The 14220-nt window shown below is 45.1% G+C and overlaps 1 protein-coding gene across 4 annotated transcripts in view; it reads right to left on the bottom strand.

Moving 5' to 3' along the window:
• CCDC93 (CCC complex scaffolding subunit CCDC93) overlaps positions 1–13813 on the bottom strand; it is a 104400-nt gene extending 90587 nt beyond the window's left edge. The window contains exons 1-2 of one of the 4 annotated variants that reach the window (XM_085872735.1): positions 13559–13813; positions 10716–10829 (exon numbers count right to left, since the gene is read on the bottom strand). In XM_085872735.1, the coding sequence (XP_085728861.1) occupies positions 10716–10829; positions 13559–13639 (195 nt within the window). In that variant the 5' untranslated portion in view covers positions 13640–13813. Of the gene's footprint in view, positions 1–10715; positions 10846–13558 lie in introns of all 4 variants that reach the window. The other 3 variants (XM_085872736.1, XM_085872733.1, XM_085872734.1) reach the window with 3 other exon arrangements.
• Between the last annotated feature and the right edge of the window lie 407 nt (positions 13814–14220).

Here is a 14220-nt window from a genome sequence, read left to right as displayed (position 1 = left end):
GGAGCGTGGTTGTGCGACTGTTCGTGCCCCCTGAGGTTCTGGGAGGAATTTTTGGACATTTGTCAGTGCTGGCGATATCTCGCCGACTCTTCACGAAAGATGCCTTGGGATTCTTAACATAAACCAACTAATTCTATCACACAGTTCCCCAGCTCAATGTCCCTTTGAGGTACAGTGCACTTTATGATGTATTCCTCTGCCTGAAAAGTAAAAATCCGACAGTTTATCGTCAGGCCAAGAATCAAACCCAGACAAGACAGCTTATATAAGATAAGTGTGCTACTATTCTGTAGGTGTAGGGACACAGCTTGGGCAGTCATCAAAGCGATATTGAATCAAGGCAGATTATTGACAATTCATCAACGAGAGCAAAGTCGATGGTGCACCAGAGCAAATACTGACACTTCCCACCAAAAACAAAGTTTAAAGATGGCATCAAATTCCACCAGGATTGACCCAATATCAAATTTTGATTTTAAAAGATTTTTTCCCGTTTTGACCCCAGTGAAGGTAAGTCCCCACCTCCTGGGCGTGAACCAGGGGTCAAATCGGGTGGGGCCAAGAACGATACTACCCTTGCACATTCTTTCCATGTGGTGATCATGACGACAAAGATTGGTGAATTTCTGCACAACTGTTTAGGAGATAGTGTAACAGACAGAAAGAAAGACAGACAACAATTTCCCCCCGTTTTTATTTTTTCAAAAGGCATGGGGATAATGAAACGGAAGACCATGAAGGAACCCAAAGAAGTAAAGAGCAAAGATGGAGTCATCAGGAGGAATCTGGTAATAAGCGATCAACTGCAGCCCTTGCTCAAAACAATAAAACCATCCATCTTTTGAATCACTGATTTTGTAAAATACAATTGTGTACCAACTGCCAAAAGGCTCCCATAAATATTTACATCTTTCAAATATTTTTACATGTTGATGGAAATCAGGAGCGAAAACCTTGAAAAATATAATAATAAAACTGAACAATACATGGGGTACTTAAGATTATATATATATATATATATATATATATATATATATATATATATATATATATATATATATATATATATATATATATATATATATATATATATATATATATATTATTGCGGCCACGGGTATCGAGACACCAGCTTGTAACTTTGGGGGATTAATCCCCGGTTGTCCTCGGAAGAGCCGCACCTGGGGCCACCGCTCGCAATTAACATTGTGGTACAGTGGGTTGTTTTAGAACCACAAACGCCACCCAGTCAACCACGAGTTCCAATGTTCACAGTCTAATAAATTATTCCGTTTCACTGGAGATCACGCGGTTACCCGAGCGGGGAGCGCGCCCTCGGCAAAGCACCAATGTTGTCTCGATTAGACTTTAATTTGGGCGGCAGAGCGTTTTCACCGCTGGTGCGTGCCGACTATTTTTGGTCAAATCTGTAGTAATTACTTCCAGGTCTATTGAGGTTCGGACAAGGCGAGACCAATGGAAGGAAAGGACAAACACGGGCAGGTTGGAAGTTGACAAATGATTTATTAATAATAAAATTAATAAATAAAAAGAGCTTTTTATTTTCTGAGGTAAATAAATGAATAATTTGTAAAGCAACCGAAATGAATCATTACTCAGGCAAAATCAATCAAAATGCCAGGAAAGAGACATAGAGCAGATGCTTATCGGGGGTTGACTTACTTACAGCGAAACACAAACAAGGGTACCCAGCAGATCATTAGGGGGGGAGAAAAGAGTCGTCTCGCTCACCAGAGTAGTTGTCCGTGAAGTGAAAACGTACTGAAATGTGTGCGTGCGTGTCACATCAGTCACCAGCACCCATCCTTGCCATGCACCCTCTCACGAACAGCCTTGAACACCAGTCAATGTCCGGGAGGGCACCGAGATCATCTGTCACGGGTTTAGACCTGGTGCTGTGACACGGGCAGCTCCCCACACTTCACGAAACTGGTGGCGTCCAGTGATCCACACGGTCCGTCGGTGACTGACCTGCGCCTCACATGTTGGTGACCGACCCGTGCCACACTCGTCGGCGCTGCTTCCACCCACACGGGCACCACACGCTCGCTTGCTCAAGCACTGGGAAGGACAAATTGTCTCGTTGTTGGTGCTGGTCAGACACCCACACGCGCACCACACGCTCACTTGCAGGCTTGCACACTTCCTCGCTTGTACGCTTCCTCTCTGGTTCACTTCTTCCCTCAGGCGCTTCAACTCTCATTTGCTTGCTCGCTTCTCGCGCTTACTTCTCCTCCCTCCTCAGAACAGACCTCCAATTCGTTTTTATATATGCAGCCGTTTCGGCGGGCGCAGAGTCTGCCCCAAGCTCACCCCGCCCCACTTGCGCACGGCGGGCGCAGAGTCCGCCCCAAGCTCACCCCGCCCCACTTGCGCACGGTTACCATGACGACCCATGCGCTCTCAAAAAAGGCAGGCGTCAGCACTCGTGAAAGAAGTGCATGCATAAACGTTGCTGAGGAAAAATAAGGGAGGGTGTCAGAGCTCGCGAAAGAAATGTATGTAAACGTGTCTGTCGTAAAGAAAAAAGGCTTCCCAGAAGAGAGGGGATCTATTCTTTACCCTTCTCAACACATCACATTTAAAATCCCATTAGACGTGGGGATGGGGTTAATCTGAACATGCATTGAAGGAAATAACTGTCTGAGGACCTGGATGTGTGGATGCAGTCTTCAGACCGGTTTCTGAAATCCGTAACAACATATATACATACACTGATAAGCCAAAACATTATGACCACTGACAGATGAAGTGAATAACATTGATTATCTTATTACGACGGCACCTCTCAAGGGGTGGGATATAGTTGGCAGCAAGTGAACAGTCAGTTCTTGAAGTTGATGTGTTGAATGCAGGAGAAATGGGCAGGAGTAAAGACCTGAGCGACTTTGACAAGGGGCAAATGTTATGGCCAGATGACTGGGTCAGAGTATCTTTGAAATGGCAAGGCTTGTGGGGTGCTCCTGGTCAGCAGTGGTGAGTACCTTCCGACGGTGGTCCGAGGAGGGACAAACCACAAACCGGCGACAGGGGTGTTGGGCGGCCAAAGCTCATCGATGCGCGAGGGTAACGAAGGCTATCCCGTGTGGTCCGAACCGACAGAAGGTCTACTGTGGCACAAGTCACAGAAAATTTTAATGGTGGTCACGGGAGGAATGTGTCACAATCCACAGTGCATCGCACCCTACTGCGTATGGGGCTGCATAGCCGCAGACCGGTCAGAGTGCCCATGATGACCCCTGTCCACAGTTGAAAGTGCCTACAATGGGCACACGAGCATCGGAACTGGACCTTGGAGCAGTGGAAGAAGGTCGCCTGGTCCGATGAGTCTAGTTTTCTTTTAGATCAAGTGGATGGCCATGTACGGGTGTGCCGTTTACCTGGGGAAGTGATGGCACCAGGATGCACTGTGGGAAGACGACAAGCCGGTGGAGGGAGTTTGATGCTCTGGGCAATGTTCTGCTGGGAAACCCTGGGTCCGGCCATTCATGTGGACGTCAACTTGACACGTGTCACCTACCTAAACATCATTGCAGACCAGGTACACCCTTCATGGCAATGGTATTCCCCAATGGCAGTGGCCTCTTTCAGCAGGATAATGTGCCCTGCCACACTGCACACATTGTTCGGGAATGGTTTGAGGAACATGATGAAGTGTTCACGGTGTTGCCCTGGCCTCCAAATTCTCCAGATCTCAATCCGATTGAGCATCTGTGGGATGTGCTGGACCGAGAAGTTCGATCCACGTTGGCTCCACCTCGCAACTTACAGGACTTGAAGGATCTGCTGCTAATGTTTTGGTGCCAAATACCACAGGACACCTTCAGGGGTCTTGTGGAGTCCATGCCTCGGCGGTTCGGCGCTGTTTTGGCAGCACACGGAGGACCAACAACATATGAGGCAGGTGGTCATCATGTTTTGGCTCATCGGTGTATGTATGTATACACACACACACACACACACACACACACACACACACACACACACACACACACACACACACACACACACACACACACACACACACACACACACGGTATGCTTACACATTTGCAAGCATACGAACTGTGCTTCCTCATTTTCTCCGGTTATTCAACTGCATTATATTTTTAATATATTTATATTTTCATTTACGGATGCTTTCTGACGGTTCTGTGATTTTTTTCCTGGTGCATCGGCTTCGATGTCCGTTGGCACAAAAAATTACTGTGCTTCCCCCATCGTCTCGGATAGTTCACCTGCATTTTTTTTTCATATATGTTTTTAATTTATATTTTTTTAATTTATTAAATTTTAATTTCAGTTGTTGTCCAATTCCGTGATTTTTCCAAGTGTATCGACTTCAATGTCCATCGGCACGCAATATTTCACTTTTCTACGTCACCAATCTTGAATGTCTGTCAGTCTGGTTAGAAAGATATATCGGCTTGGAGCATGGTATTGTGTACACTGTGCTCCAAAATGAGGAGAAAGCTTAGAAATTGAACCCAGTTTTAATAAGATAAACAATCTTAATGTTATATAATGCCCAAGTGTCTGTGTTTTCAGAAAATGTATACTTTGCTATGGGTCCTATGGATATAGTTGCTTACAAAGCATGTTCACTTCCATGATTGGGTCAAAAATGTTAGGAAGTTCGTAACAAATTGCATTTACCAAGCTGCTACAAAATTACTGGGAGCTCTAAGCTTGATTTTATAACCAGAAAATAAGTTTACCAAGATGGCCCTATGATATAAAAATCAATACCAAAGGCCAGTTTGTGTTCAGTATACAGAACATCAAAGGTCGATAGGAAGTACGTAACGTTTTTAGGAAATCTGCACTTTTAATCCTGAGATGTTAGTTTGGTTCATCACAGCATGTATTTCTATGGTTGTTTATGTGCATATATATTTCTGACCTGAATGAACACTGATCAATTTGTTAATTTCACATGACCTTGACCTCTTTCACATGACTTTCATTTTTTGGTCCCCCGTGTCCTAAATGTGTACATAATACCTTGCTCCAAGCGTATATGTATCTACATATACATATAAAACACACACACACACACATCACCTGAAGTGAGATATTCACAACAGTCCAACAAACACCAACATTGTGTTTATCGCTTCAATGTAGAACAACACGTAAATGGTAATAAATTAAAAAAATTCCTTTGTATATATGCAGGTAGTGGACGAAAAGAAAATGGAAACACCCTGGAAATGAGGGACACCAAGAATATTGAAAGCAATGGCTTCCACACAGGTGGGGCCTATGTCTGAAGCAAATAACATCCCAGCATGCCGAGGGTCATGTATAAAAATGCTGCACAGGCCTGGTTGCAGATAATTATGGCTAGAATGGCTGCAAGAGGAGAATTCAGTGACTTTGAAAAGGGGTGATTGTTGGGGCGTGTTTGGCAGGAGCTTCAGTGACAAAGACAGCTCAACATACTGATATTTCACGAGCAATGGTCTTGAAGGTGATGTCGGCATGGAACTCCGAAGGAAAGAAATCATCAGCAAAGGGCAACAGTGTGTGGAATCGCATACTCCAGGATCGTGATATCCCTGCATTAATTCGAAGTGCAAGGCATAGCAGGCGAGCAACTGCAGATCAATCGACTGTAAATTTCAACCTTGGGCGCGAGTAGCCAGTTTAATAAAAAAAAAAACGGTCTGCCGAGAACTCCACAGCAGGATACCATAGTCGGGTTGCAGCACACAAACCACTCATCAAACCAAGCAATGTACGTTCAGAATCCAGTTGTGCAAAGAGCACAGACAATAGACTACCGAGCAGTAGAGAGATGTGTTCAGAAGAATCCTCCTTCACTATGTTCTCAACAAAGGGCCGAGTGCACGTGTAGCACCAACTTAAATAACTCTACAACCCTGAGTGCTTGGGTCTAACAGTGAAGGGTTCTGGTGGTTCTTTAATGTTATAGGGCACATTTTCCTGGCATGGTTTGAATGCTGTCATTCCCTTAGAAGGCACCCAGGCAAAAATAGCATTCCTTTCCTGTAGTAATTTTCTGCAGACTACTGTAATAGGACCTGTTACCAACTCTATTATATGAGAGTACGAACCTCATACTTTAGTAGTAACTGAAGCATTTTTACCTGGGCGAGAACAATGCCAATCACAACTTTATGGTCCTGAGTGATAATCTTCACCCTATGTTGCAGCATTTCTTTCCTGCCGGGAGGGTGCATCCAGGATGACAATGCCCCCATCCATAGAGCACATGTGGTCGCTCAATGGTTTGATGAGCATGACAGTGATGTTCTCCAAATGTCATTGTCTTCTCAATCACCAGGTCTGAACCCAATCAAGCATTTCTGGGACATTCTGGAATGGATGCCTGAGACAGGGTTTTCCACCTCCATCAAACAGGTGTGAGTTGATTGACTTTCTCGTGGAAGAACGGTGCCACATCCCTCCTACAGAACTCCAAACATTAGTGGACTCTACACCATGGCGTATATAGGCCGCACTGGCCACACGTGGTGGCCCAACACCATATGAGGTGACTTTACTTTGGCATTTCCATTTTTTTTTTCCACGACCTTTATATTGTTGTAGAAATGTCTTCTAAGGGTTAATTGGTGCCGAGTACAGTGCAGTTATATCCCGAGTAAATGTAATAGCGTCAGTGACGTAATTAATTTAGATATGAGAAATGTATCACTAATGTAATAGTTAGAGGATGTCTCCCTCTCTCAGTGTCTGTGTATAAAAATATCAACCCTTTTCACACCATTTTAATGTCCTCACCTCTGTAATCTGTCCATGTTATTTTAGCAGTTTTGAGGCCTTGGAGCACGATCTTGGCAGGAAAGAAGGGGCTCAGATGGCTCAAGGAGAGAGGCAGGGACCACCCAGGTGACAACTAGGAGATGGGCAGTCCTCCACCCATCAAACGGGCCTTTGGTCCAATGGTGAGTGAAAGGAAAGGGGCACGATGCATCATTGGTGACTCATCGGGTGGCGGTTATAAAGGCGGGTGCGGAGACGGAAGCGGGGTGGAAGCTCTGATTCAGCATGGGGTAGAGGTGTAGACTTCTCGCACACTGCCGCACCTGAGCCACACCCACTCAGCCAGAGGTCTGCAACGCCCACACCAGAGCCATGCCCTCTCCTCCAAGCCCAGAAGCAAGCCAGGACAGTACTGGCAATCTATTCTGCAATACTCTGCCGGGTTTGCCCAGAACTCTTCTGTCTTTGTGATTCCATCTTTCTCTCAATTGTAGTGTGAATGATTGGGCCCATTTCAGTTATATAATTAAGGAATCTCTTGTTCATTTGTTGACATCATGGATGCATACCGGCAGGGCCGGCACTACCATAAGGCCAACTAGGCAGCCGCCTCGGGCGCAGACCTGAGGGGCACATTACTGACCTTAAAGGGTCACAGTTTTATGCTAATTATTGTTTTAAGAAAACACCTAATAAAAGGAAAATATAATATGTCATTGTTCATAACAGTATATAGTTCATTGTTAGTTCATAACCAGTTTATCGTTTTCAACACTAACAATACTGTTTCTTTCTTTATCTATCTATTCTTCTAATCCTGTTTTTGTCTTTACGTAATACCGTTTGCTTTATTTATTTATTTTTTCCAGTGAGCTATGGCTGATAAAAAACGACCTTCTGGAGCCCAGTACCGCAAATGAAAGGCAGAATATCGCAAACGAAAAATCGAAGTTGGAAATTTTTTGCGGGGGATGCAAGTAGCTGGCCTTGCCGAGGGTGCAAAAGTGTCTGGCGCCGGCCCTGCATACCGGTAAGGATTAATGGGTTTTATTATTACATCATCGTTATCGATTACTACATTCTGTTCCTTTCCGCATAACCATTATCATTCTTGCATTAAACATATCTGTTCTCGGGGTGAAATCTGGTTGTTGTGTTCCTCATTGTTGATTAGGAAAAACTAATTGAGGGATTAATTGGCTGCAGTGGTATAAACAGCATTCATAAGGACATTGCTGCATGTATCATGTTCGCTCAGCCTAACTGAATATGAGATGGTGATACCAATTAGTGCGCTCAACCAGTTTGGTGCACCCAATGTGCATGGTAGCGAGGCATTTGGATGCGAGATCCGACAGGGGGGGGGGTCTTCAAGATGGCAGTTGACCATTAAGGTCGTAATGAGATGACTCGCCAGATATGAACCAGGCAATTGGAGCAAAACGGACAAGATATTGTTGCGATTGAGGAAATTCGCAAACCACCATTCAGGTCCCGTAGGTGAGATATCTCTGTAAGTTCATGTGTAGTTAGCCCCAAACCCGTTGTTTAGAGGGAATAAATGTGATTCATTCGGGCTGCGACCCTTTGAGATAGTCGTTTTTCTGTTCTATCTTTATTTTGAACCAACCTCGTCTCAACCGCCATCACACAACAACCACCAACCGCAACGCCGCTTCACAACAACAACAACGCCAACAGCCACGATCTTTACCTTCACAACTCGCTCCCGCAAACATTGCATCACCGCCATTCCAAACGGCACCATAGCCATAAACCACCACCATAAACCCTCCACCACCTTCACCTCTCCTCCTTCTACCGCCATTCCCGCAGCACTTGTGAACACCGAGCGTCGGGCTGTCCTGGGCTCGTGCAAGATGCACGCCAAGCCGTGAGTGCAAAATGCAGCCTTTCCGTGGAGAATTCGGATTAGGAATGCTACATGCCCACTTCTGATCCGTCCAATCAGCAAGCGCGGGGCGGTTTGGCCCCGCCTCCAGGCGCGTCGGTGTAGAATCGCGATATGCAAATTCCCATCAGGATCAGGGGAGACTCACGCCCCTTTTCCTCCGTCCAATGGGCGAGCGTGGCTCCAGCCCCGAGCTCGTTCTGATCCAGAAATTTGCATATGGGTTCTCCTGCCGGCCTATAAAGTGTCGAGCGCAGGGCGAGTCTGAGAAGAGTCAGTCTGGAGAGGTCGGAGAGCCGAGTGGAGCTCGCAGTCTGTCGGGGTTTGGAGTCTGTCGGGGAGCTGCAGAGAGAGGAAGCCTGGAGCGCGGTCGAGTCGGTTTGAGCGCAGAGTTGGCCTTGGAGGAGCGGGGAGTGAGTCGGGAGGCGAGGGCGTACAGGTGGTTTGCTGCAGTCGGTTGAGGAGAATTGGGGAAGAGACCGAATAGCTCGGGTCTGAGGCAAGGAAGACGGCGGTCGGCGACGAGCTCGCAGTGGAATCGCTCGTCGCGGGACCCAAGCAAGCCAGCTATCCTCTTTCCCCAGAGCATCAACAATTCCCCCCTTTTTTTCCCCCCGCGCTGAGATAGTGCGAAAAGGGGGCCCCGTTCCCACCCCACTCCAAGCAGTGCCAACGAAACCCGCGAAGGAGCACGAAGTCGGGGCACCGCCGCGCCGCCACATTTGCGGCTCATCACAAAGACACGGGTAGGATCCACCCAGTCTCGCGGACCTGACCGCTCTTTCAGGTCCCGCGCAAATATTGGCCCACAGGCCCCGTCTGCCCCCTTGTCTTTGAGGGTAGCCCTTTTCTTTTGCTTTTGAGTAAATGTGTTGTTGGCGCCGTCTGTAAAGTAAAACTGTGTAAGTGTTGCCGTGTGTACGCGTAGTCGGTTGTAGATCTGCATTGTGTTTCTTTTGTTACATCTGCTTTTTGTGCATAATTGTTGTAATTGTATATGTGTGCTCTCCGTGTGCCGCGGAATAAATGTGCATCATGTTGAACTGTTTTTCCGTTTCGCTTCGTCTTTTCTTTAATTGAATCTCCATCTTTTTTCACGTAAAGGGTTGGTAGTGGGCTTACACGCCCGATAATTAATCGGAACCGTCGAGGCCGACGATAACACCGCTCGGTTATCCCGATAGTACGGAACGGGTCGCTTAAGTGGCCCGTGTCCGGAGTCGACCTGCGGCGAGGTACGATCGCACGGTCTACCCTCCGCATGGGTACTTTGGTAGGTCGAGTTTGGCGAACAACCCTATCCCACGCGGGGGCCGATTGGCACGATCGTGGTGAGGCCGAAAGGCCCACCCGTGATGAGCTCCCGGCGTTAGTCCGAGAGGGTCACGACAGAATTGTCCGTCCGGTGGGCAACGTGCCGCGATTCGAGTTACGTGGCCGTTCGCACGCCGGCGGGCGCGAATTCGCAACAATATATTTATTATATCTCTTTCAAATAACTTTTGGAAGGCCCACAATATATGGTCAAATGTAAAGAACCTAATCAAAGAAGAAATGAAACACAAAACCAAGTTGGTAGTTCGATGGGATGAGGGAGTATCAAAATGAGATAAAAGAATGGGGGTTGGAGGCAGTTTGGGGATGGTGGCTTCTTACAAAGCATAATGCAGATGTGTCGATCTTAAAACGTCACAATGAAATTAAACGGTTAAAAAGAATTTGGCAAGGTAAACCAAAACAACTGGAAATGAGTTACAGTTGTACAAAGTTTGCAATTAGATGAGTGCATTGTTCTTTTTTTTTTTTTTAAGCAAACACACAAGTTCAATGCAGGTCAATTTCCACTTCTTGCTTGGGAGATTAAAAAAAAAACACACAAAAGAAGAGAAGTGCACAGAGAGTCAAAGCAACAATAGAGGACAAGGATGGGAAATGGAGCCAATCAAAACCAGGAAGAGCTGACACGATAAAAACTGCACAAACATGAGAATTCCCTTTCAACGAATCTCCTGTGTATACACTGTGTACTGGCCTTGTCAAAAGGAGAAAGGCCTTTAATCCTGGCACGAAAATATCCTGCAGCAACAAGCAGCTCCAAAGTTTCGGCAAGTTTCACGTTCTGCTCTTCATCTTCCCGAGTTTCTACCTGCACGCTCACAAGGCTTCAATGAACAGTACAGCTGTGGCTGAACAACAAAGGCAGAAATGGCTTTTAATGAAGAGCAAGATTGAATAATAATGCTCAGCTTTGTCATTATTATTACCCAATATTCCAAAGAGTACACAAGAGAAGCAGAGATGGCGAAATTCGCACAATAACCACAAAGTTGCGTGGAGAGATGTGAAAACGCATCCAAAAATTAAAAAAAATAGAGATTTCATAGAACACGATGCCCCACACAGTAATACTTCGGATGCAGCCTGTGGCAGCTGGTCGCATTATTGCTGGGAGTGTGGCTGTGCCACTGATGCAGTGCCCCGTTTCCAGTAAGCTGGTACTCATTTTGCAGACCTCAGAAGGATAGGCTGAGTCAACCCACATGGTGTTATTTGACAGCAAAAAGGGGCTCAAACTCAAGAGCCTAAGATCTTAGAGCAGCCACCTCAATTTGATTATTTTTTTTTTTTTTTTTAATTTTGTTTGACTACCAGACAGGCAGATGGAGTAAAAAAAAAATTCTCACTCCTCTCTCTGCATTTTGCGAACGGGATGAATTCAGAACCAAAATACGGTGAAACGGCAGACTTGTCTTCCGATTTGTGTTCCAAATACAACATTCGATTGAAATAAGCTGTTCCTCGATAATAAACTGATAAGACAGACAACAAACGGACAGATGGACATGAACCAATTGCTTAACCATGCTTTTTGCTTCATGTGTGTGGGGTAATTAAGGCGACACCATCAAAAAGTGTAGCGGTGGATAAGAGGTCTATTTGAGATTGCTACATTTGTAAAATGGAGATTTTTAACAATAATATAACATAATCACTTTAAAAAGTGTTCAATTCAACATCAGGAATCAATACATCACAAAGTTATTATTGCTATTCAAGAATTGATCCGATTTTGGTGAAGATTCGATCCGGACGAGATTTTTTTAAGTGATTCTTCATCATTGAGAGATGGGGCCAAAAACGATATATAGGCACGATATCTCAAAACATGGACGGATTATGATAAAACTCAGTGGATGATTTGGGGGAAGTGACAAGAACAAACAGATTTGATTTTTGTTCAGGTTTTGATTCAGATCTGGCCTATCAGTGGGATACAAAACATAAATTGTCCAGCCTCGTGGAGGTACGTTTCACCCCGTTGATGAGCAAGACATCTCAGAAAGTTTCATCCGGATCTTCACCAAAATCGAATCGATTCGTTCTTCTGACACGTTTAACCTGTCCACGAAATTTTGTCCGAATCTGTCCATGACTTTTTGACAAAATGATGAAGTGATCTTGCTCACAGACAAAATGATATACGTGTGAAGGCAACCTCCGTCCACCTCCGGTGGTGGAGGCAACAATGTGTCAAAGCTCAGTCCAAATTACTAGAAGGGCACTCGATAGAGCGCATACCTCCGCCACGCAATGCCTGATCCACGAAAACATATTAGACCAAATACATTTTTGAAATATTCTATATGACGTTTTTGGCCTGATCTCTCAATGGTGAAGAATCGCTTTGAAAATTCTAGGAGCCGGATCTGGATCGGATCTTCACCAAAATCTAATCATTTCGTCCTTGTCAAACACCCAACCTGCCAACCAAATTTAATCCTAATCAGTCCACAACTTTTTGAGATATCCTGCACACAGACAGAAAGGGGTGAAAACACAACCTCCTTCACCTTCGGTGGTGGAAGTAAAAAGGGATGGCATCATTGGATGAGGGTGTGGCTGTGCCGCTAATGCAATGCCCTCTGCAGGATAGGGGCAGGAATTTGGAATTTGGCAATGGTGCCAGCGATAGCTCGCAGACTCTTCACAAAGGACACAGTGGTATATTTAAGGTTCACAAAGTAATGCCGGCAGATGGGACGCCCACTTAACTTCTATCCAAGGGACGACTCGCATTAATGAATGACCGCACATGGAAAATACTGCGATGCCAGTTTAGAGCTGGGTCAGGATTCAAACCCAGGCGAGACAGCTTGCGTACCTGTAAGCCATCCTGTCAGCCCATCAAAGTTCCTGGCTTTCTTTCATCGTATCCAATCATACTCATTCCCACTCTGCTTGAACTTATTCCAAAGTTTATGTTTACATGAATAATTACACCGAGTTGTACGTCATCCAGTGCGGCTTCTTCTATTCTGGAAGTGATCCCACGACTCGGTCCCACTAAGAAGAAGTCATAGCTCTGATTTCCAATCCACCTTCCCCAGGTCCTTCATCACATTTTCATAATCTCGACGATAGTAGCTTCTCACCGAAATGGCCATAATCTGACTGATCCCATGAGATGCAAATTTCGAATGTTAATGTAGCATGGTCACCTTTTCCTCGAAAGGGATATATGTTCAGCTCAGGTCATCAATTAAATTCTCATAATTCGTTGGACAAACTCAGGCAGACTGGGAATCTGTCCACACCGAAACCTTGTCGGTGAATGAGCATGCTGATTGATCCAGGAACATATCTTTGATGGTCAATACGAAATATATATATATATATATATATATATATAATAAATAAATAAATAATAAATAAATAAATAAATAAGAATCTGAGTTTGAAACCCTTGCTGCACAATCCTCCCATTATGGATGCACAGATAGGTGTCATCCTCCTCTTCGCATTGGACAACTGACGGGGTTTCTCTCTTAACTTCCTGTCTTCCTTCCTCTCTGCTCGAGTGAGATTTTGATTTACCTCAATGACGTTTCCTTCCTGGTCGTACTGAGGCTCGAGGTGTGAACCAGCACGAGATCGGAGTACGGCTGGACGAGCCATGCTGAAAGGAAACACAACAGAAAAACAACCGGACTCGTGATGGAAACCGCTCGCACCACTCTCATCAGTTTAACACATCGGCGTTCTCAACACCTGTTTTATCCGCCAGTTGATGTTATATACTGGGAGTTAAAAATAAAAACATGATTAAACAGAGCGGGGGGGGGGGGGAATAATAACAAAAAAATGAACACCATCGATGCTGCATAGGAAATGAGCAATACACCTCTATTTTCTCCACGGATCTCGTACATAGTTTATTCGTAATGAGTTTAATTCTTAAAAGTGAACATGTTTTAGCGCGTAAAACTTACATTTGAGTTGCCATATTTTTCAGAACATTGAAAGAATGAAATATGAAGTCGACATAGCAGAAACGATAAAACCAGCCACGATGAAGTTTATCCGGAGGTGCACCTCATTAGTACATGTCGTAATAAAGAGTGTTATTCGTTGCTTTCTTACTTACTTCTCTTGGTGTTTCATGAACGATAACGAATGTGTTCCGAGGGACCATTTAATAAATAAGTTGCTTGCTAAGCGATCAACAGCTGTAGTGTGTTCCGTGAGCAAGCGGCTTG

The sequence above is a fragment of the Eptatretus burgeri genome, chromosome 3, assembly GCF_056783735.1.
Source record: "Eptatretus burgeri isolate ZD-2024b chromosome 3, Ebu_testis_v1, whole genome shotgun sequence".
NCBI classification, from domain to species: domain Eukaryota; kingdom Metazoa; phylum Chordata; class Myxini; order Myxiniformes; family Myxinidae; genus Eptatretus; species Eptatretus burgeri.
Note: the sequence above shows the minus strand (reverse complement) of the source record. Positions and strands in the feature narration are given on the sequence as shown.